General features: G+C 38.6%; 2 protein-coding genes and 4 non-coding genes across 7 annotated transcripts; 5 read left to right on the forward strand and 1 right to left on the reverse strand.

Annotated features, from left to right (window-relative positions):
• Positions 1-1,595: 1,595 nt before the first annotated feature.
• rdh10a (retinol dehydrogenase 10a) lies at positions 1,596-17,006 on the reverse strand. 2 transcript variants are annotated; one of them, XM_015010267.2, is made up of 7 exons: positions 15,671-17,006; positions 15,304-15,603; positions 14,247-14,482; positions 6,055-6,153; positions 4,854-4,999; positions 3,965-4,096; positions 1,596-3,874 (listed from the first exon to the last, which is right to left on the reverse strand). In XM_015010267.2, the coding sequence occupies exons 2-7, from the start codon at positions 15,587-15,589 to the stop codon at positions 3,751-3,753; spliced, it is 1,023 nt and encodes a 340-aa protein (XP_014865753.1). In that variant the 5' UTR covers positions 15,590-15,603; positions 15,671-17,006; the 3' UTR covers positions 1,596-3,750. The 2 variants fall into 2 exon arrangements, with proteins under 2 accessions (XP_014865753.1, XP_087857352.1); XM_088001226.1 differs by having other exon boundaries at positions 15,304-17,005.
• A 1,146-nt stretch (positions 17,007-18,152) lies between these two features.
• On the forward strand, positions 18,153-22,576 carry rpl7 (ribosomal protein L7). Its single transcript, XM_015010269.2, has 7 exons — positions 18,153-18,215; positions 18,693-18,792; positions 18,886-19,052; positions 20,383-20,520; positions 21,519-21,628; positions 22,129-22,344; positions 22,545-22,576. The coding sequence occupies exons 1-6, from the start codon at positions 18,202-18,204 to the stop codon at positions 22,335-22,337; spliced, it is 738 nt and encodes a 245-aa protein (XP_014865755.1). The 5' UTR covers positions 18,153-18,201; the 3' UTR covers positions 22,338-22,344; positions 22,545-22,576.
• On the forward strand, positions 20,225-20,314 carry LOC148153379 (small nucleolar SNORD12/SNORD106). The gene has a single exon (XR_015761741.1). It is a non-coding gene; the product is annotated as a small nucleolar SNORD12/SNORD106 (small nucleolar RNA).
• LOC148153380 (small nucleolar SNORD12/SNORD106) lies at positions 20,581-20,672 on the forward strand. Its single transcript, XR_015761743.1, has one exon. It is a non-coding gene; the product is annotated as a small nucleolar SNORD12/SNORD106 (small nucleolar RNA).
• LOC148153381 (small nucleolar SNORD12/SNORD106) lies at positions 21,741-21,833 on the forward strand. The gene has a single exon (XR_015761740.1). It is a non-coding gene; the product is annotated as a small nucleolar SNORD12/SNORD106 (small nucleolar RNA).
• On the forward strand, positions 22,383-22,475 carry LOC148153382 (small nucleolar SNORD12/SNORD106). The gene has a single exon (XR_015761739.1). It is a non-coding gene; the product is annotated as a small nucleolar SNORD12/SNORD106 (small nucleolar RNA).
• Positions 22,577-23,428: the final 852 nt, after the last annotated feature.

Below are 23,428 nucleotides of genomic sequence, written 5' to 3' on the forward strand. Positions count from 1 at the left end.
TTTTTAATTCAATTTATTGATACTTTTATAATTATTTATATGACTACTTATACTTAATTGTCATAATATATAATTTTAGTATTGCTTTAATTGTTTTAAACTATTATAATGTATTGAGTTCTGCTCCTGGACAAGGGATTTTACAGGTATCATCCACCGACTACAATGTTTAAAATAAAAAAATATTCAGCAAACGCCAGGAAAATATACATTGTTGTGCTCACATGACCCAGGTTAGTTTAGTCAGATATTTGAAAAAATATATTTTGTGTATATTTTATTCAAATTTTGTGCTTTATCCATAGAACCTGTTTTGTCCCTATTCTCAAGAATCACTGGTATACAGACAGATAGATTTCACACATTTCACAGTTCTTATACATGCAAAAATAAGTGCGTTTATAATTTTTACTTACTTTCACTGTAGGATGTTCAAAATCTGGATATAATAAAAGATAATATAACAGCTTTTAGGACTAAATTTCAGTTTTCGAAAAGTATAACAAAACAAAAAGTGCTCTCTTTGCGTTATTTGTAGGTAAAAAGAGTTGTACTACAGTTTACTTTCTTATAAGGGACAATATTAAGTTGTTATTTATTATTGTAAGAAGTTGAGTGATTCGATCAGATACATAAATATATCAAATAATCATCAGCATATGTGAGCATCTCCATATTAACACCTTCTCTAGAAGATGAGAGTTCAGGTGGTTAATGAAACAATGCTAACTCTAAAAGACAGCAGTAGTAACAAGTTGTTTTTACCTAAGATCGTGTGTAGTAGGGTTTCCAAACTATATGGAGATCATTGTTTAAGAGAGTTGATTTTTTTTTTTTCAGTAGTAGTAGTATCTCCAAGTTATACCTAATAGGCTTGCCAACCAAAATTAGACAACAGATTGGAAAATGTATTGATTTCAGCTGGTAGCATCTGAGTTAAATCGATAGCGTCAATCCATCGGGCCTTGCATTCACGGTTCAACCCGCTAGTGGTGTAATGATATGTATATGTGATGATTTCTAAGGGGTGCAAAATTATCTTTTGGACCACTTAGAAGGTGTTGAGCCTTGTGTAAATAACAGCCTAACTGAGAATTATGGCTGCCCATGTCCATTCATGATCACACAGTAACTGCGATGGCTGTTTCAAGTAGGAAAGCTGCTAAACGTAAAGGCTTAGACTAAAAACTGGGTGTATTTAATTTTGACAATGGCTGCATGTATAGCCTTCTTAAGCCAACACCCATATATCAATGCTGTCTGACTCAGTGGGTGGTACAATGTGGGAGAACAGTGACACCGATATCAGTCAAAAGAGTAGTTGCAGGGAGAAGAAAAGGACTGGGAGGGTGTCATCCTGACAATGAGAACTGCTCCAAAGCAGTTTCAGTTGTTTGGAAGATCCCTTTTCTTGTCACTCTCCTCTGCAAATCGCGGGATACAGCTAACTGTGGCGTCACAGACACCTTATCTGCTGAGTAACAGTTTCGTTTCAACACCGTGATGACTCATCGCACCAGAAGGCAAGAACGAAAAATCTGACTAAAAGCTGCCGTTTCCGTGAGATGTCTTCACAAGCAACACAAAAACACTGATAATAATCTAAATCACTTTATTAATTTAAGTTAGGTAGAGACACTAAACATTGGAACCACATTTGCTCGACAATGGAGCATTTTTTTTTTTTTTAGAATATTACAAAAAAGAGGCTTATGTTATACTGTCAAACAAAATAAAAAGGCAAAAATTAAGAGGTAGAGAATTTAGGCTCATCACTGTGACTGAGGGAATGATGCCTGTTGGAATGTATTGTATTTAACATTCAAAAGAAAAAAAATATATATAAAGTATATAAAATAGTCATACATCAAATGTGGTGGGAACACTCATTTGGGCGAAGGTTAACAACATTTAAACATACATTTCACTTTAAATGGTCAGAAGAATGTCAGAGACAATTTTACATTTTTTTTCTTGTTTGGTGGATGTGGAGGAATTAAAAAAAAAAAAATTATTACAGTTCCCTCTACCACTCAGTGTCAGCACAGTAACTTCAACGGGAGTTAGTTTTTAGCAATATTGTTCAAAAACATAAACTTACAATATGAACAACACCTTAAAATGGACACAAATGGGAAAAAATATATATATGTAAAGGCCTGTTCTCTCGAGTTCTCTTTAAACAATACATTCTGCTATCAGTCACATGCTAATTCAACCCAGGACAGTGATTGTTTTTGTTTTGTTTTGTTTTACTCACATTCCATTTAAGAGATTTATCAGAACAGCAATGACTGAGACTCATGAAACAGAAAAGTCCAAAAAAGGTTATCAATAACTTGGCCACTGAGTCCCATTTGGAATTCATTTAAAAAGTCAAACTATGCTACATGTCTCTAAAAATTACATATTTAGGCAAAAAAAAAAAAAAAAAAAAAAAAGAAGGAAAGATGGTACATGGCAAAAAAAAAATTTAAATAAAATGCACACCAGCGTGAATCAATGCTGTGTAAACTGGACTAAAAAAAAACGCCTCTGAATAAGAAAATGTTGGCTAGCTTGAAGCATTGTGTTAAATCTACACAAAGATCACTGGCAGTGTGGGGAAAAGCAAATCTGAATTTACATCATAAAAATTAGAACTTACAGTGCATGTCTACAAAAAATAAAATAAGTGAAAAAAAAAAGATTACTGTTTGTACAGTAACATACTGTATATTTCCACAATGACACTAGATAAGGCTGGTGACTACATTATGTAAAGAGTTAATTACTGGATACCTTTTTTTTGTATGATTTCAAAACTAGTGATGGTATATAGATGTTGATTTCTATGAAAACAAAAACACTCAAATGATTCCTTTGTGTAGTACGCAGCTTTTTTGTTCCAGAGGAACAATATGGTAAATCTTTGCATTTGCTCAATGCAAGTGCACCAGTCTAGATTCAGTCTTTTTTCACCCTCCCCCATCTTTCTTCTTCAGTGGTTGTTTCCATATGCTTGCAGGTACAGCGGTGTGAAAAAGTGTCCGCCCCCTTCCTGATTTCCTATTTGTTTGACACTTAAATGTTTCAGAACTTTAGTCCAGTTTAAATGTTAAAGATAACACAAGTAAACACAAAATGCAGTTTTTAAATGAAGGCATTCATTATTAAAAGAAAAACAAACAAAAAAATCCAAACTTGCATATCCCTTGAGGAAAAAGTGATTGCAGGCCTCACTTGCGTCAGTTAAGGTCAAAGGTTATGCCTAAGAGACTTGGTAAAAATGGCTTGCTTGGCAGAGGAAAGTTTGCCTCGATTTTTCCAGAGCACATCTTGATGATCCCTAAAACTTTTGGAAAAATATTCCGTGGACTGACAGGACAAAAAGTTTAACTCTTTGGACGGTGTGTGTCCCATTACATCTGGCATAAAAGTAACTGCTTATCAGATCAACAGTGAAACATGGTGCTCAAAAACCCTTCAATCTGGTTGAATTACAACAATTCTGCGAAGATGAGGAGGCCAAAAATTCCTTGTAAGATTCATGTTATCACAAACATTTGATTTTAGTTGTTGCTGGTAAGGTTGGCCCAACCAGTTATTAGGTTTAGCAGGATATCACCTTACTTTGACTAATATTTGAAGTAGTTTGGTGTTCTGAAACACTGACATGTGAGAAAATACACCAAAAAAATAGGAAATCAGGAAGGTGGCAAACCATTTGTCACACCACTGCATGAATGCCCGGGTTGTAAACACTTCTCCTTAGATCCCGTTCTTCGCTTCATTGTTGTTCATCGCCTCCTTCCTCTGAGCTAGGAAAGGGTACATGCATTTGTCGGCACCAAGGAACCGGTACATGCACACGATGGCCTCAAAGGGCAGGATGCTGTGGAAACGGGATGGAGTTAGGATTAAAACTCAAGGATCCCTGTTTCATTTCACTTAGAGGTAATGGAGCATTCAGAGGGTTTCTTACCTTTTCATAAAGTTAACCATGTAGATGATGCGAGGCGTGCAGACCATTGGCTGATCTGTGAGGATGGCTCTCATGGCTTGCTTCACACAGAAGTCCGGCGACAGGGGAGGCAGAAAAGGCTCGATCTCCTTCCTGGTTCGAGTAAGGAGTAGTTATTGTTAACCACGTTGTTCAATCAAATTTTGACTTAAATCGTGTGTGAACAGCCATTTTGTGGCTTGGGTCTTAACTTTGGAAGACCCACTTTGGGAGTGGGTCTTCCCACAGCCCAATTACTTTTCTTCAATAATAGCTTTCTTATTGGGGCTTAAAAGTAATGGGGGCGGAATCAAAAATCCATTAAGTATAATTTTCCTTCCAATTCAAAATAATGTGCTACTTTAGGTTGCTCTATAACTTCAAATCCCAAACGAAGTCAGATGGTAATCTGTCTTCACTAACTCTGAGCATGATTGTTATTATTAATGCAATGACACTGATTAGGCCTAAATAGTTGTGGGGTTGGTGGGTTAGCTGACAGTAGAGCCACCTGCAGACAATAACCATCAGACAAAGTGAAGACCGTAACAGCAGCAGTTATCGTAGGGGGATGGAGCGGGTGGGGGACAGAGACCAGGTGCACCTGGTCTTGAGGTTTTTACCCTGGGAGACAAAAAAAAGCACCCCTCCTTGTTTACACAAAGTGTTGACTTATGAAACAGAAATCACTGTGCCGTAATTCTCCCAACAAACCCTCAACGCCTGCTTTGATGTTCGAATGTTGTTCCGAACACACTTTTTCAGAAAATAAAAACTCAACCCAGGTGCGAGAAGGAAAAAAAAAAAAAAGAAAAAAAAGAAAAGAAGTGCACAGAAGCGGATACGCTCGCCGTTTCGTGTTGTGGCTCACCTTATCCTGCAACCTTTGAACATTCCCGTGTTGACCAGGTAAGGGCACACCAGGGTCATGTTGATCCCGTCCTTCTCTGAGGCTTTAATCTCGTGGCTCAGGGACTCGTGAAACCCGATGGCACCGAACTTGCTGGCGCAGTAGTCCTGAGCAGAACAGAAAGAAAACAGATTCGACCCGTTAACAAAAAAAAAAAAAAAAAAGCACCTAGGGACTAGAAAACATTGTCAAACATGCCCCAGTGGGCTCATGGGTTTCTCCTAGATGGTAATGATACAGCCACAAAGAAAACCTGAGGGAGCCTAACCGCTTTTCTATGGTTTCATTAGCATTCTTCTCGAGCACATTAGTATGCTGCTCTGCTGGGCAGGAAGGTTTTGATGTGGTACACTGTGGAAATAATCTTTAAAAAAAAAGAGAAAAAACAGACTAAATAAATAAAGGACGGTAAATATATGCGTGACAATAAACACAGGAAGCTCACAGTACAGTCATAGACTCCCAAAAAATAATAATGTGCACATCTGAGGTCACATTTAAGAAATTAACATCATTTCTAACAGCAAACTAAAAGTGCAACACACTTTAGTGTTAATCTAAGACATTGTTATTATATTTTTAAAAATGCATCCTTAAATGAAGAGAGAATTCAAAGTAGCCGTCCTTACAGAGTTTTTTGCTGCAGGAATAAATAAGAAAACTATCATTTAAAAAAAAATTAATAAAAATTTGAGGAGGATACTGTTTTGCTCTCTCGGGTTATGGAGATAAACAACCCCCCTTGAAATATTTTAGAATGAATTAGAATAATAATAATAATTAAAAAAAACATAGTAAGAAAAACCATATCAATCGGAAAAGGTTGTGAGCTGAATACTGAATGAGGAGCAAGTGGTCCACAAAGCGGTGATGAAGATGTCTCTGTCCCACGGGGAGCTGTCAGCTCATTCTGGCCCCGGGGCCAGTGCCCACTGGGGGACCCCCGACGCCCCCGCTGCTGCAGATAGAGGAATCTATACGAGACTCCCGAATGCTCATCTGTGTTGCTTAATTTAACGGGTGGGGGAACAACTAGAGAGATGGGGCCTAACCTCCTCGCTCTCAGCGTGCTAGCTGGCACGCCGGCGGCCGAGGAGAAAAGCCCGCTCGCAGACGGTGGGAACGACGGGGATGTGTATGTGTTTCTGTGTATGATACTAACCTCAACTCCAGCTGTGCTGAATAAACCGAGGGAGCTGGCAACAGTCACAATATGACCGTGATTCAGCTCCAGCATCTTGGGGAGAAACGCCTTGGTGGTCTGGAGGAAGGACAGAGGAGACAGAAGGGCAAGGAGGAAAAAAACAGAGGTTAGTTCACTTGTGCAGTTTGTCTGTGCCAACACTCTTTGATCCTCTCTGCCTTCCCCCCACTCAGTTTCTCTTGCTTCTCCATGGTGATGCAGAAAGAAGCATCAGAATGAGAATTCATAACAGAGAGAGGTGGGGAGGGGGGCAGGGAGGTACAACATTTAACGATTTTTAAAACTTTTATCCTTATGAAGCTCATGTAAAAGAGAAGAAGGATGCCAAAGAGAGTGATGGGAGTGCTGCAGCAAAGTCTCTTCTTTTCCCACACAGATCTGGTGCCTTTCGTTGAGCCTTTCTCTAAAGACTTGGTGACAACACCAGTCGCAGGCCTCCGCTCACTCAGCACCTGTATCAGCTCAGTTCAGCCTCTCTTCTACCTACACCCGCCCCACCACCATCACCATCACCACCCGAGCGACACTCAGCGGAACAGCTCCTCAGATGAGCGAGTCCAGCTCAGGGATGACAGAGTTTAAAAACCGCAACGTCCCGTGAAAGGCGAACTAGTTCCACCGGCTGGTCCGATGATGGTTAGAGGTCTACGGCTGGCTCTGCCCGTCTGCTGCCGGGTTTGGAGCGCCTCTGCACACAGCATGAGCCAATCGGCAGGTGTGACACATAATGACGATGACGGGAACTGACCAGTCACTTTCCCACTTGGAGGTCTGCAAAAACCTTTTGTTGGTAACTGAGCAAATGATATAGGTGAGATACGTGCTAGCACAGTGAAGAACACATGTAGCCTGCAGTGCTTAAAGAGTGCGATGGAGGTGAGATGTAAACAGAAATGTCCGTCTCCCTACACCTGTGAAACAGACATTTACCGCCTACACTGTGACATTACAGAAACAAGTTCTTGCACAATTTATATGTCAAAATTCAACATTCTCCAGACAGACCTTCAATATTCTGAGTTTATTTTTTGTATCCTTTTTAGCAGAAGAATACAAGGTTTACTTTGGTTTCACTGTTGTTCACTGTTTGTCACAGAGGTCAGGCTGATGTGAGGAAGTAGAAGTAAGGACTAAAGGAAAGAATGATTATGGGATGAAGGTAAGTCAAGAATATAAAGACAAGCAAGTGAAAGGTCAAAGGACTAAATGGCAAAAAGGATTGAGGAAAGGAAGCTAAGAAAGAATGTGGATGAAAGGAAGTAAGGAAGGAAGGAACGAAGGACAGGATAGATTATGGATAGATTATGGAAAGGCTCTTACAAATTTTCCAGAAAAATATAATGTTTGGAAAATTGTACTACACCTAAATTGCTTGTATTCCAATAATTTAATTTGTGATGAAATAAATGAAAAGCAACAGTTTTATGATCTGAACCTCTTGCCAGAGAAATGATCCATGCTTCTTAATAAACATTTACAGAAGGGGAGCACGGAGCCAGTGAGAGCCTGGTACCAGGTAGTACAGCCCTGGATCCACCAGTGCAGGGAGGAAAACGCCTCATTAAAACTGCACCCAGAGATTAACTGTATTGGACCTACTGACGTTTAACGTAATCCTTAGTGAGACTTCTGTGTTGCAGATGCCTTTCTGCTTGTTTAGTGAGATGAAACCTACACAGAGAGGCCGTTGTAAGAAATAAAAATGACTTCATTGTTTGAGTTAATTTTTTTAGTCAGGTATAACTGATCTGAAACGGATCCAGACATCTGCAGTTTTCCAGGACATAAATTTTAAGGTCGGTGCAATATTCAACTCATCAAATGATGGGGCCCAAAGAGAGGTAACTCAGAGAATGCGAGACCCGGGCAAACGCTGAGAAAGGACTCTACGAGCCAGAATGGCAGCAGAGGGAGAGAGTTGCGTGCAAATGAAGAATTACCTCGAGATATGCCCATACCTGAGTTGAGCCAAAAGTTACCACTCCCAAAGCAACTTTTTGACAGCAGGGAATGACTTGACCTGGCACTATGCTACACAGTTCAAGCCAGTTTTGCAGATTTCAGCTGGACAGATTTGCTGAGTGGTCTTTTTACCTGGAACTGGTGGAGGAAAAGATTGCTCCCCCAAGCTGAGGACGGGCCTGAGCGTGACCAACCATCCCATCTCTCTCCCACCCTGCCGGGATGTCCTGCTTCTCATGGCAGCTCTGGCATGTGGGTATGACCCCCACTGACCTCTCTGACACAAAATGTGTGAAGGCAACCAGAGTCTCGTGTCTTACATCAGAGCCGCCGTAATTGGGTCTCAACGCTCTCTTGTTCCGCTAAATTACCCGCCGACACAGCCGGGCCTCCTTGGCCCAAGTGGGGTGCCCTGCCCGCTGCACCCCCTCCTAATTGGTGGGTGCCCCCTGGAGCATTTAAGCCACACAAAGCTTCTTGCAGCTGGGGTGTCAGGCTGCATTAGTGCTAGCGCCTGACCAACAGGAATATGAACAAAATATTGGCCTTTGCATTGGACCAGATGGCCATTTAATTGGGTTGACTTCTCCCTGGATGAGAGAATGAATGGGAGGGAGTACAAATCTTTCTGAGCACCAGAGCTTGACTGATACCACTACAGAACGAGGAAATGGAATGGGTTGGGTTGATTTTAGTGACCATATGGGAAGATTGATGAATTGGAGGGACCAGGCTAAATAGTCAGCATCTGCTGACTGTTACTTAAATCTTAACCCAAGTGGTTGTACAACAGGAACCAATTTATTCACCAATTTATTCACATGGAAAGAACATTGACGGGTTGCAATTGGTGTTATTAAGTACTCTGTGTCTCCAGAACATACCTACATAGTAATGTAGGTTGAAGCAGAAGACTTGCTAAATTGATTTTTTTTTTCCAATTTACTCACCAAATTTACTCACCTTTCAGGGAGATTTTTTATTTTATTTTATTTTTTTTACAAAAATAGACTTAACAAAGGTTTCAGTCATAAAGACACATTGCTGTGAAGGGCATCAACAACAAAACAAAAGCAGAAAGCTTTGTTTTCACTGTCTTTTAGCTTTAATCAAATATCTTGCACACAACGGTTTGTCTAAGCAAAACATTGGATGGTTTCCAAATTACATTACAGGTAGAACCTAAATGATTAAGATTGACGGTTCTACTGCAGAATTTTTGCAAGTCTATAAACGGGTCCCAAAAAGTTCAAATCTTTGATTTTTATGCTGACTTTTTCATGTACTGTATATTATTCAGTTGTGCTGTAATTTACTTCTCTGCACCTTCTTCTTAAAAATTGTTTGAGTATATTCAACATGTACACAAGAACAGCTCTGTAATCTATAACTTGTGTTAAATGGAGAGAAAACAAAACTTTGGCACTGGCAGAGAAAGTTTTTGAGAAAAGATAGTTACCAAATGGTGTTAACTTTCCAATGTTTAACATTTTGACTTGATGACTCGTCATTTAGGGAGTACGTTCGTTTTCTTGTGAAAAAATTGAAGCTCTTCTTAGGATTATTAGGTTAAAACTTAAGTTAGGTCTTGTGTTTCACTGTTTTTGTTTGGTTTACTAATCTATATTTACTGCATTGCTGCTATCTTTGACTGGTGTCCCAAGCAAAAGAGAACCTTCGATTTTAATGGGACAAAGTTGAGCAGTATAAAGGAAACAATAATGTTGATTAACATTTCTAGGAGTTTAGTTTTAGGACTTTAATTTCAAATGGAACTCAATCTTAAATTCCATTTGAATTTCAAGATTGTGTATTTTAAAGAAAGGGCGTCACTGTGCTTTCAAATCAAGTCTTTAATGAGACACCCCTCACTATCTTATAAATAAAATACCATTTAAAAATACAAAATAGTCTGTATTTTTATAATATCTTTAATTTGTTTTAACTTGACTCAACTATTTCCCAATCACTGAGATGTTTAACTAAGTAAAAAAGTAAGGCAAAACCTCTTGGCTCTTTCTCGGACAACTTTTTGGCCTGTGGGGCATCTCCCGGTATCATATCAGACATTTAATTAAAAGGAAAGATTGATGGGTGAAGGAGTCATTAGTTTTAGAGGCAGGAACAGGTACATGGAAAAGGGAGGAGTGATAAGTAGCCTCGTGAAGACATACAGGTGCACTAGGCCGGAGGAGGGGCCCTTATAAAACTAGTCAAGTAGGACCCTTCTGCCTGGCTGCCTCCTTTCTCTGCCTACAGAAGGAATGCTGCCTGCGGAACTTGGCTCCTGTCGCCTGGCATCTTGTCAAGCTGATCCACAGACAAGAAACCAATTGTCAGATAAAGTGGGTCAGCAGCAGCTTACCATTACCCTCTCGCCTAGCCCATGCATGGGATGGCACCAGGTTCTTTTCCCGCCATGTCACGGCGTTGCACAAGACAAGTGGGATCTCCACGAGCGGGAAGGGGGGAGCGAGTGTTTGTCATTCACAAGACCACCTGTTGGATAACTAGCTCAAGATGCTGATGCTAATTTCCTGTCGTGTCATTCCACTAGATAAGTGCAAAGCTTCAAACATGAACAACTCTGGTGTCTCTCTTGCAAAATGACTGTGTGTCCCATGTGCCATCGTGACTCAGAAGTAAGTGGTCAACATCACAAGTGGTCAGCTGGACTAATAAAAGCATCAGAGAAACGCATGCCTCATAAAAACAGAGAAATCTTAAGAGAAGAAAGGGACTGAATCATTGTGTGTGTGGCAAAGCCGGAAGAGCGGCGCTGGCCTCTGTGACTCCCTTCCAGCTGCACCCAATGCCTTGAAATCAGCTTGGGAGGAGTCAGAGAGGCCCCTGGAAGGAGGAGAGATGGAATATGGAGTACGGGGTCTGGGTTCGGCTGCTTTGGCAGACAGACAACCGCACTACGATTACCATCCGTTTCCTGCTCCAATCTCAGTCATTGCCTCATTCCTGATGCAGTGTCCAACAAATGAGAACTTGAGCAGATCAGAAACTGTTCCTGCAGGAGTTCTCTAGACTTCTCTCTCATACAGTTATGCTAATCAAGTGCGAGGAAAGCTTTGTTTGTTTGACAAGTTTGAGCTGTTACTGAAGAGCAACAGTGCTTTTTTCTTAGCAACAAGAGACTTTCCCAAAATATTACGATGACTTGAGTTACAACATTTTGATTTTTTTCTTTGAGATTCTGTCTGATTTGGACCAAGTCTGATCACTTCCTTAATTATAATGAAATTATTTCTTTGTAAACAGTTAGCATGGGACATCTTTGTTTGTGTGAAGAGGTGTTCCACAAAAATTGTTCTGGGACTGCTGTTATTTACTAATAAATCAATAGTCTTAATGACTTTTAAATGCTTGTTTCCATTTATTTGCTGATGATAGTGTGATTTACTCAGGTGGATTTCTATCTGTAACAATTTTTTTTTGGTATTTTTTGTTTTGAATATTAAAAATAAAAAATAAAAAAAACCTTAACAGCTCTTCACTGACTCTTTTAATTTTCCATCTCTGCTCTTCATGAATTGGATTACAAGTAATATTTTTAAGAGTCTTTATTAAGTATTCCTTAAAACTTGGTATCTTCTTCTGAGCTATGTCTCATCTTTCTTTTAAGGGACACAAAACTGCTTCTGTCACGTTTGTGCCTTGTTGTTGGGATGTAACCCATATGCATCTGAGTGAGGTTAAACTTTTAAAATATTGCTAATGCTCAAACACCTGGATGTAAGTGTTTAGATGGATGATTTAATTGAGGATTGGACTTTGCTTATAGTATCATCATTTCATTGTTTACATTTCTAATGAACTTTGATGTTTTCTTATGTATTTGTTGTTTGCAATGCTGTTTTGAGCTACTGTCAGTTTAGTGCAGTCTTCTTAAATTGCATTTTGAATATCTACAGTACTTCCCTGCATATAAATGAAAATAATAGTAGCCTTAAGCTAAAGTTTGCCTGCTGAGTCATAAAAGGAGAAGTTACCCCGTCTAACAACACATCACCAGAAGAAAAAAAAGAAATCTAAAACATGGAACAAAAAGATACCACCTGCATGTAGTGAGAAACAGTGCTTGTGAGAGGATAGTGGTCAGGTCTCTGTTAGTCTAAGCTCTATTCATCCAGCTTGTGTCGTTAATGAACCACATCCTCCATTCTGGCTGTCGCCATTCATTAAATCCTTCTTTCATCTGCCCCGTCTCCTCCTCCCTCCGCCCTCCCTCGTCTCCACCCCACCTCTGAAGAACGCACGCTCTCCATAGAATACTGGAGATACACAAACACAGCTCGCTATTAGGAATCCCCAAATCTGCCACCCAACCACTGGATCCCGACTCCAAATCCTGGATGTAAAAGAACACGAGGAGAGCCAGCAGAGAGGAGCATGAATAGAGAAACCACTAGGGAGGAAATACACAACCTGTTTGACAACACAAGAGATTTTCATGCTCAGTTAGCGAACTTCAAACTGTTGTGCTGTCATTGCGTCCCTCAGAAATCGTCTCGATATAAAAACGACCTGCAGCCGCAAAAAAAAAAAAAAAGTGCAAACCCTGCCTCTCCTATGTAAAGTGAGAAGTGCTATGACAACTCTACCTCTGGGTGAGAGAGACATTACTGTGGAGTGAAACTGGGGGGAAAAAAAAGATTAAATAAAAAGACAACTAATTATGCACAGGCACAACAGCTGCCAAGCAGAGCTGGCTGCTGCAGCTAAGTGATAAAATTCATTTTCATTACGGAGCCCCATCCATCTAATTTTTTTTTTTTTTCCAGAAAGGCTTCCCCTCACATGAATTTTCTAATCACAGGGGGAGGCTGTATCCTGTGGAGGCTCAAATATGTCGCTGTTTAACAAACGCACAATTATTTTTAGAATTTAAGTGGAAATGAATCTATAAAATAAATAAATGAATAAATAAATTTATAGTTTGTTTAATTTAATCTATATTAAATAATTAAATGTAAACAGTAAGATTAAAAAAAATCTGTTAATCATAAACTTCTGACATAATTTTTTTTTTTTTTTTTTTTTGCATTTATTTACTATCTCAGTTCATTTGCCATAAAATATTCCACAGCTTCGCATTGACTCATCAACCAGACTCTACCATCTGATTGGTGAAACTGAACTGTAAGTAATTGTGAAACCAATCGTCTTTAGCCCTGCCGCTCTATTAAGAGATGGGGTCATTTGGACCCCATGAGTTTTTTACTCTGTGCGCGGTCCTGTCCGGTTCGGTCTCACTGCGTGCGCTTTTACAAAGGTTTTTTTTGCGTGATTTCAGAAACTGACGGTCTGACAGGAAAATCTCGCCACTTCCTGGCTGCTTGGCCATGATATTTGCCCCCTCCTGAGCATCTCGCTAAGACCACCGGAGGGTTCACTATGTGTTTGCCCCACCCAACGACAGACCCTCAAATTGTTTGAAAGTGCCCATAATTCAATAAATACAATAAATCATTAGATTATGACATAAATCTATCCGTAGTAAACATTGCAGCTAAATTTCTGTGAATAAAAAGTATTCATATGTTTTAATTCTGACATTAAGAAATAATGACTTAGTTAGAACACACTGTGGCACTTTTGACCTTCCCTATCCCCCGTTCCTTTTCCGTTCTATGCTGCAGCTCATGTTTATTTGAAGTGAAACACATTTAAGTGAACAAAATGTTTTGCTGGAGATAAAACGGCAGAGGAAGGCCCCCGGGAGGGGAGCCAAAAGAAAATCTGATACAGATCCCCATCAAATCACCACCTGCCAACAAAATGTGCTGAACTGATACAAGGCTTATGCAGATTCCTCCTTCCATCACACAAGGATAAAGGAAGACCTTCCATACCAGAGGAATCTGCACCAAATACCAGGGAATTTTCATCAAAGAGAAACCTTGTGACTTTCCTGTGGCAGAACTTTAGCTAAAAAGTGAAACGAAAGATGGCTATTTATGGTCAGATACTTTCACTTTCTCACTCAACGAGGGAGTTAGACACTATCTTTGATACCAAGAGGTGGGATAAGAGATTCTGAAGGAAGCATGGGAGCTGGCGTGAGGAAAAACTCCTGGCGTCACGTTGCTCGTGACACTGTTTTATATGGTTCATCACAGCGCAAGGCCCCAAACAAACAAAAACAAACCAGGACGACACGATCAGGAGAAGCTCACCCAGAAGTGCGCGTGACAGTTGACCACCATGGTGCGCTCGATCAGCTCGTCCGGGCACTCCAGCAGGTGGTGGCCTGAGACCACGCCGGCGTTGTTGATCAGTATGTCCACCTCTCCCACCTCTCGCCGCACCTTCTCCGCCGTGGAATACACACTCTCGCGCTTGCCCACATCACACACGTACGTGTAGACCTGAGGCTGGAAGGCAGGGACCTCCTCCACTCCTCCAACAGGTCCTGCAGAATGGAGAATGGAGAAATGATGAATGGAGGTTTAAGTATGGCGCAGAAGGTAAATGATGTGACTGTAGGAGAATGAATATGTTGTCCACATGCAAACTATTTTATTAAAATACTCACAGTAAGTCATGCTTTAGTCAGAGATGTACTGATTTGGGGGTTTTTTTCACCTCTGAATGATACAATTTTTTTTCTTTTTCTCTAAGGACTATAACACATTAAAAAGGAAATGAGTGCTGCAGTTGTTTTGATAGTAGAAGTACTAGTGGCATTTTGAATCCAACAGAAAAATTAGAGAATACCAAAGATGATCACCATCCACGTTTTTAAGTATGTGTCCCTGAACATTGTCAGATTTTCATTAGACTAAAGTAAAGTGTTTCCTTTTTTTGTACAAGTTAAATAAAATTTAAGATTTTACGCATTTCACCTGTTGAAAACTGATTAGTCGATCATAAAAAAAAAATCCTGATTCCATCTCTGTCTGACTGGTAGGTGTATCTCTCCTTTCCTAAAGTTGCTCAAATAGAACCTGAAACTCGAAAATATGGTGCAAAAAATAGATGTTTCTGTTCAGATTTTCTAGTATTTGACTCTGCTGCTCAATGTCCGAGCGCAATCGAGGAAAAAATCGGTTGATTCCGATCTCCAGTTGATTGATTGGTCAATCTCCTGGTTACGCTGACACTCAGTTAAGACTTGGTTATAAATCTGAGATAGAGTAAAAAAATCCGTTAACCTCTGTAGCAAAAAAAAAAAAAGGAAGCAGTGGTATTTTTTTTAACATCCTTCAAAAGTCCTTCATTGGTTTGACTTACCATCTTTTGCGATGGGAGTCTCCGTTTCGTGGTATATCTGTCGTACCATCTCTGCCGTTTCCTCATTGCTCTGGCTGTTTATGTCCCACAGGACCAGCACCGCTCGTCGCCGGGCGAACTCCTTGGCGAACAGCCGTCCGAGGCCGCTCCCAGCCCCGGTGATCACGCACACCTGTCCCGCCACGCTCTTCTCCTTGGGTCGCACGACCCATCTGGCCCCGGCTGTCACAAACGCCCAGAGCACCTTCAAGATAACCACGAAGAACTCCGCGATGATCATCATCATCTTGGCCGTGCTTTCTATGAATTTCAGATAAGCGATATTAAGACGCGCAAAAAAAAAAAAAAAAGATTTAATTGTTCCAACCTGTTAGCAGCAGAGGGATAGGGTTTCACCGACAAAACTTGGATCAGAGCGCTGACAGAGGAAAGTGGTGTAGGAGCGCACGCAAGAGCTCAGATTATAAGAAGTAAAAAAAAAAAAAGGGAGAGAGTTCAGTTAAGAATCCGGTTGCCTGTTGAGCGCTGATCTGCGGTGACTAACGAGCAGCTACTATGGCTTGTCTCCTACCCTCTCAGCTGCTGCTGCTCCACATCTCATGTCATTCTGATCCGCATCTTACTCGCTATTTATTCAGTCCACCCATCCAACGCCAGACCCAATAGGAGTGGGAGCCTGACAAACTGAAGTGCCAGCTATCTACACTACACTCAGCATGATGCAAGGCAAATAATTGGACAAAAATATGTGTGAATCCCCCACCACTTAAAAATAAATTACCGATCTCGAGGTACCTAATTAGTATTTCTTTTCTGTTTAGTTAGAGAAATTACAGAATTTTGGAGACTATATTGCAAGTAAATTTGTTAGTTAAAATACTAAGCAATTGTTGAAGTATTTGCTACCCGTTTCCAAAAGGAATGAGAGTTAATAATAGCAATAAATCTATCCCTACAAGGTTGTGAGTAAACCTTTTCCCTGCAACTACGGCTACACTAACAAACAGAATTTTGGAGGGTTGGTCTTAAATATATATATATTTTTGAATAAAATTGAAATGAGCACATTTGTTTGTCAACGTTCACTCGTGGCTATGTTTGACAACATCAGCAACTAAATGATTTGACCAATATTAAAGTGAAAATAATTGGTTCTGTCACAGGTTATCTTTGCTTTTTCACTGTATGTGGGGTCCAATAAAACAGTAATGACATGTTTATACTGGTTGTACTGAATATATCCACTTGAAAACTGTTTAAAATTGTCATAAGACTGTCATAGTTTCTGTGGTGGAAACACAGCTTACTAGCTAGCTGATAGCTAGCTTACTAGCTAACTATCACCTAGCTAGTAAGACACTTGTACTGAATTTGGTGTTTGGGGTTGGTCAGAAACTTCTGTCTTTCTGAGGACTCTAACATTTAAAGCTCCATAAAGACTTGAAATAGGTAAAAAATAAAAAAATAATAAAAAATGTCTGTGTTTGTGACACAATGCAGCATAGGAAAAACAATTATAGTTCCTGCTTGGCCTTTATATTGCTCTCAGGATGTAAAACATCTAATATCAATCTTTACCAATCACATACACACACTGGCTAGTTATGGTGAAAATGGTGAGAAGTGTGCCTTACTTAAAAACAGCTACAAACACACTGAAAACCTTTGAAGCTCAGATAATGGAACTAAATATATTATGTCTCAGATGGGGGTGGGGTGGAATGAGGGAGTAATTAAGGTACATTTCCTCATGTAACAAGGACACAAGGGACACCTCTTTTTCTTGCTTACATCATTTCAGTGTTGTGCAACCTCTATCGACCTATCAGATGTCCAGTCTCCCTGTAGGGAACTAACTGACAGCCAACAATTGAAAATGAAATTCCTTCATCAATCATCTATAGAAGAGTACAATGCAAAACAAAACAGAAACCGGAATGCTTACTGATTAATCAACCACTGATATTACAATATTATGGCAGAAGTTACACTTCTAAGGTTTTTCATATCCCTGTAATAGTCTAGATTTGAATTTGAATTAAACAATTTCTATGTGACTTTACAGAAGCAAGGGGAAATGAAATCTAACCCTATATAATGTACATGAAATGCCTGATTAAATTATGGTTAAACTTTAAAAGAGCAATTATTTTGACAAATGATTTGATATGTGCTTCATTTTATGGACACTCACCCTAATAGTAGAATGTTCCAAATCCCTTGCAAAGTCTATAATAATAGACTTATTATTATTATTATTATTATTATTATTATTATTATTATTATTATTATTATTATTATTATTATTACTCGTCTTGTTGAAAATCTGAAGACGTGTATTCATCTTTTGTAAATTAGATGTTGGTGCCCTCTGCTGGTCCAACTAGGGGCTTACTGCAGAGTTGCGTCAAAAGTGTGTTTCTTTTCACTGATAAACTTTTAAAAGAGTTGCATACGAGTAAACTTTGGTTTCGCAATGCTGTACTAACTTTACTAGATCAACATTAATAAAATAATTTGACCTGAGCCAATACATGAGCGTAATTTGTTTATAACATGTAATACATAAGATGGTATTGTTTAAAAAAACATAACAAACTGATTATAGATATCATCAAATGTCATCAAATAATATTTCATTTATTCAGGTAAAAATCTGCCCCCAAAAATATAATTCATAGCAAACAGTAAATATCTTATAAAATAACTTTTCAGAAGATCAGAGTAATAACTATAAACAACTATAAAACCAGACTTAAGTAAAACTACTCCAGACATAAAACAATAGTAATAAAAACGTAATTTAAACTTGTTTTAGTCAGGCACCCAAGTAGGCACCCTGACAATCCTTTATCCGGCACATGCGCAGATGAGGATTTCTCTTTCTCGGTGATCGCAATGGCGGACGCAGAGTGAGTGGTTCCTCTGTTTTAAAATCTAAGCACATCCAGTCATCATATGGTTGTAACTCCATATTTAATTGCTTATTTGAGCAATTTAGGGGTTGTACAATTAAACTATTGAAGTATTGCTGGAGAATCTGACTTTTAACTTTTGTTTTTATGGCTACTTTATGCAGATAGTGTTGGCAGAGTAGTGTTCAACATGGCTGCTATTTCGTCTCTGAACACTCAAGAAATGTTCTTTTCTTTTTTAATAATGAGGGAAATTTGGAAATTTAGTACATATATGTAGCAACACGTCTTTTCTAGTCATTTGTTGTCAGTATATGGATTTTGATGAAAGCCGGTAAAGAACTATGCTAACTAGCTAGCACTTCAGCATTGTAAATGATGTACTTTCGTTTAACGTTCTAGCTGCTGCTATGTTGGACAATCTGAACATGGTGCCCCTTTATCGAAAATAATTTTAATAATATGTCCCGACAGAAAAAAGGTTCCGTCGGTCCCTGAGAGCCTTTTAAAAAGGCGAAAGGCCTACGCCGCCATGAAGGCCATGCGTGTCAAGAAGCTGCTGGCGGAGAAGAAGGTAAATTTGATCTACTGCTTCACGTAGTCTATGCTTTCTAAAGGCTGAAAGTAGCTTTGTGGACAGTTTTAAGCATATCACCATTCATTTCAGGCCCGGAAGGTGACCAGGAAACTGATCTACAAGAGGGCTGAAAAGTACCACAAGGAGTACAGGCAGATGTACAGGCGTGAGATCCGCATGTCTCGTATGGCTCGCAAAGTGGGGAACTACTATGTGCCACCTGAGCCCAAACTGGCCTTTGTTATCAGGATCAGAGGGTAAGTTGCTCCTATGGTTATGATGTTCTGACTTTAACATGGAATGCTGGAGTTGTAATAATTGTTCTCCCTGTGTTTGTTTTGGTTCATGGTCAGTTCTTGCTCAAAGCCAGTCGAGTATCTATGTATTGAAGACTTGCCACTGTGTGGTCTGCCTGCTTTCATTTTTATACTCTGTACTGTATCAGTTTAAACTTAGTTGTGCAAGTTTAGGGATGAGATTAGGACTGATGTATAGGATATATTTTTCTGGTCTGGATAAGTATGGGAATACAAAAAAAGGAAATAATTGGCATTAAAAAAAATATTCTCCATCCCAGGAACTATCATATTTAGGTTTTCACAAATATTTCTAAAAGTAACTTTAAAGGTAACCTAATTGGGCGCTTTTCTTGTTTTCATGTAAAAAAAAAAATCTACATCTGCTCCCTCCATCCATTGATCAGTTGAGCCATCCAGTAATATAACCATTAATTAGTTGAGCCATCGGTAGAAGCTTTATACAAGTCCTATGAACTTTTGTTTCTTCCTGCACTGTAACTTTTTCTTAATATCTTAGTTAAGTGTATAAAGTGATGTATTTGTCAGTCTGTCCCATCATTAGATTATTTAGCTTTCTACCAGTCCACTTTTTCATTTCTCTCTTCCTGTGTCTGGTTTTGTGAGTTCAATATTCACCTCTTTAGCTAAAGCACTTATAAACTGATAGTGAACTTTTGTACTTTAAATGTGGGCTGAAAAATGCATATCTGGTCATCTGGAAGTCAAAAAGGGGGAATATGATGCATTTCCTTGTATTATGTCTAGGGCCGGGCAGTCAGAGCAATATAGTGATTATTAATAACCTCGGGTGATTTGTTCATCTCAAATGTTATTTCTTTAGGTTTAGAGTCGTGTTCCAATGGCAATTTCAGAGCTGTTAACCTCCCTGAAAATCAAACTAAAAAAAAAAATAATAATCTCTACAATTGCTCTGTAATAATTTAAAAACTTTTGTACATAGTCTCCCAATCATGCCATGATCAGATACATTTTATTGGTAGAATTATTAAATGTTTAGGGAAAGAATTTATTTCATGAGCCTTAAGGAACCTTGACTAGCAAGCTAAGATGGTTAAATGTATTGAGCAGCACCAAATTTCTTGTGTTTAAAGAAGCAATCCATGTAAAACTAAGTGGTTAATGATGAACATTCTTTCCCCGACTTATCGACAATGGTGAAAGATTAGTTTCATTAGCCAATATCCTTCTGAAACCACTATCACTACTGCTATTTGACAGTTAAATGTTGGCATGGGCCAAAGACTAATTATTATTGTTGTGTTTTTAGTATCAATGGTGTCCCACCGAAGGTCCGCAAGGTTCTGCAGCTGCTCCGTCTGCGCCAGATCTTCAACGGTGTGTTTGTCAAGCTGAACAAGGCTTCTATCAACATGCTTAGGATTGCAGAGCCTTATATTGCTTGGGGGTAAGACTATTAAAGTGTTCAAATATAGATTTTTTTTTTTATAGGCAAAAAATATTTTGGAATGTGGTTAATGATGCTGAACTTTTTTCCCCATCTTATCGACCATGGTGAATACTTGCTGAAACTAAGCCAGTTTTGTCTGAAACCACATTCCAAGCCATTCTGATTGCCTTAACTCCCAGTTACTGGTTTGGTTTTTTGTTAGCATTATGAAGCATTTTGGCCAAGGTTTGGACTTTAAAAGTCCATAAAGTGATCTAAAGGAAATGTGTGTGTGTATATATATATATATATATATATATATATATATATATATATATATATATATATATATATATATATATATATATATATATATATATACACTGCTCAAAAAATAAAGGGAACACTCAAATAACACATCCTAGATCTGAATGAATTAAATATTCTCATTGAATACTTTGTTCTGTACAAAGTTGAATGTGCTGACAACAAAATCACACAAAAATCATCAATGGAAATCAAATTTATTAACCAATGGAGGCCTGGATTTGGAGCCACACACAAAATTAAAGTGAAATGTTCCCTTTATTTTTTTTGAGCAGTATACCATAGTACTTTTAACTAGATTTAGAGTCGTTTAGTTAGGTGATCTGCAGCCCTTAATTCTCTTGGCCCACTGTCTTGAATTTTTTAGTAATGTTCTGCGTCAGCCTCGTCTCAAATGAACGGGTCATAGCAGACTGCTGTAAACCTGTTGAAACTTTAAATCATCTGAAACATGTAGGGAATTGGAGCTGGAGGACCCGGGTTGGGAACTGTTTATTGTATTAGAAAAGCATCTTCTTTAAATACTTCTAAGAACTTGTGTTCTTGGAAGGCAACTGGGCTCTTGTTAAAAGGTTTAAGCTTAAGTTAAACATCAGCCACATATTTAAATAGTTATGAGTGTGTAAAATTTTCAGTGCCGTTTGAAATTATGTTCATGACTTTTACAACTGTTTTCTGATCATACTCAGATACCCCAACCTGAAGTCTGTGCGTGAGCTCATCTACAAACGTGGCCATGGCAAAGTGAAGAAGATGCGTATTGCCCTCACAGACAACGCTCTGATAGAAAGGCCTCTTGGTAAGAATCTCTTCCCTCACACAACTTGACATTTTTTTGCCATTTGTTCTTTTCCATCTATCCTATGTATCTTCACAATTTCATTTCTGATTTTCATGTTATCCTGGCGCATAATGTGGTTAATGATGTACACTTTTTTCCCCGTCTTATCGACTTTGGTGAAAAAACTCCAACAAATTTAGCCAGTTGTATCTGAAACCACTTGCCAGTCTTATTTATTTAGGAAGCTTCTTATGGTTTTATTCCACAACTCTATAATCCATCTACATATTTGTGTCTTTGGTCTTATTTTGATGCAAAAGTCCCATATCTGAGATCTTGAAACACTGGTTCAAATTTTCCTGAGAAAAACTTGATTTTGTTTCATACAACAGAAAAAAAAAGTTGAAGAATCTGTTGCTTTTCAATATATTAAACTGAAAAAGACCCACAGTTTGTATTTAAAATTGCTGTATTTTCAGTGAAATGAGTAGCTGTGAAAAATCTCTTTTATCCTACAGGCAAATATGGCATCATCTGCATTGAGGACCTTATTCATGAGATCTACACAGTTGGCAAGAACTTCAAGATGGCCAACAACTTCCTGTGGCCTTTCAAGCTGTCATCGCCACGTGGTGGTATGAACAAGAAGACCACACACTTTGTGGAGGGAGGTGACGCTGGAAACAGGGAGGACCAGATCAACAGGCTGATCCGAAGGATGAACTAAGTTTATGGTAAGTTTTAGGATTGCCATGACAGATCTTTAAAAACAGCTGTGGTCAATGATGCATAATCTTTTTTCCCCGTCTTATCGACTATGGTGAAAATCAGTTGTTAATAAGCCAACCATGTCTGAAACCACATCTTTGCAATTACTGCTTATGTTCATTACCTGGAGTTTGCTCTCTAATGCTGTTTTTTCTCTTCTTTTCAGGTTTTCTAAGGACTCAAAATATACAATAAAAACATGTTTAAAAAAATTGTCTTGTTCACATCTGTGTCATTGCCTTGCTTTGCTGTATGGTGACATACCATTTTTGGGAGTTCTTTTCAAGGACATTACCTGTCTTCCAAAGCTTGTCATGGGTTAGTTTTTAAGGAATATAGATTTCCATTAACCAAATGTACTTTGAGGTTCCATATTTAAGTTCCCAAAAATCAAAATTTGAACAAATTTGATTTATAACTGCTGATGGATTTAATCTAATTTAAATAAAATAGAGCTGGGACATCGATTTCACAGGATAAAATTGATTGGCTCACAGCAATTGTAGTTTTTAACTCAAATTTGCAGTTGGCCATTGCAACCTATAAAAAGGGTCTGGGATGCATTTTGGACATTTCAATAAACTGGCTAAAAATTGCAGGAAGCTGTACTGCCATTCTTTAAAAAAATAATATCCAGTATTAAATGGTCCAAAAATCCATAATTTAACAAATCTTAGAATTGCTGATAGATTTTAATATTAAAAATATAGGTGACTTCAAATACAGCTTTACATATATTTTAAACTATATTGGAAATAAATGTTAATGGAAAAATCAAACATCCCCGAAATTAATAAATTGACTTGGAACTGAAGTAGTTATGCTTGTAAAAAAAAAAAGGTTTTTTAAATTATGTAATCCAAAACATCCCAGTTTTTTTCCAACCTCACTTAGGAATACAGATACAAATTACTTCGTTGTTTAAAAAAAATACCCAGATTTAATCATTTTTGTAAGATTAAGTCCGTGCTATAAATATCATCCCGTCCACCTCGTGTGTGTGAAATAAAGCCTCTGCGGAGCGATTGATGTGTGTTTCTATAGTGACGC

This window comes from Poecilia mexicana, unplaced genomic scaffold, assembly GCF_051168715.1.
Source record: "Poecilia mexicana isolate PSO_F unplaced genomic scaffold, ASM5116871v1 scaffold_20, whole genome shotgun sequence".
Classification (NCBI taxonomy): domain Eukaryota; kingdom Metazoa; phylum Chordata; class Actinopteri; order Cyprinodontiformes; family Poeciliidae; genus Poecilia; species Poecilia mexicana.

Excerpts from the sequence above, each read along its gene's own strand:
- rdh10a (XM_015010267.2), bottom strand. The coding sequence starts at position 15,589 with ATGATGATGATCATCGCGGAGTTCTTCGTGGTTATCTTGAAGGTGCTC. Across the intron at positions 14,483-15,303 it reads GACTCCCATCGCAAAAGATG|GACCTGTTGGAGGAGTGGAG; the intron begins GTAAGTCAAACC and ends TCCATTCTGCAG. Across the intron at positions 4,097-4,853 it reads TTCAAAGGTTGCAGGATAAG|GAAGGAGATCGAGCCTTTTC; the intron begins GTGAGCCACAAC and ends TACTCGAACCAG.
- rpl7 (XM_015010269.2), top strand. Across the intron at positions 18,793-18,885 it reads AGCTGCTGGCGGAGAAGAAG|GCCCGGAAGGTGACCAGGAA; the intron begins GTAAATTTGATC and ends CATTCATTTCAG. Across the intron at positions 19,053-20,382 it reads TTTGTTATCAGGATCAGAGG|TATCAATGGTGTCCCACCGA; the intron begins GTAAGTTGCTCC and ends TTGTGTTTTTAG.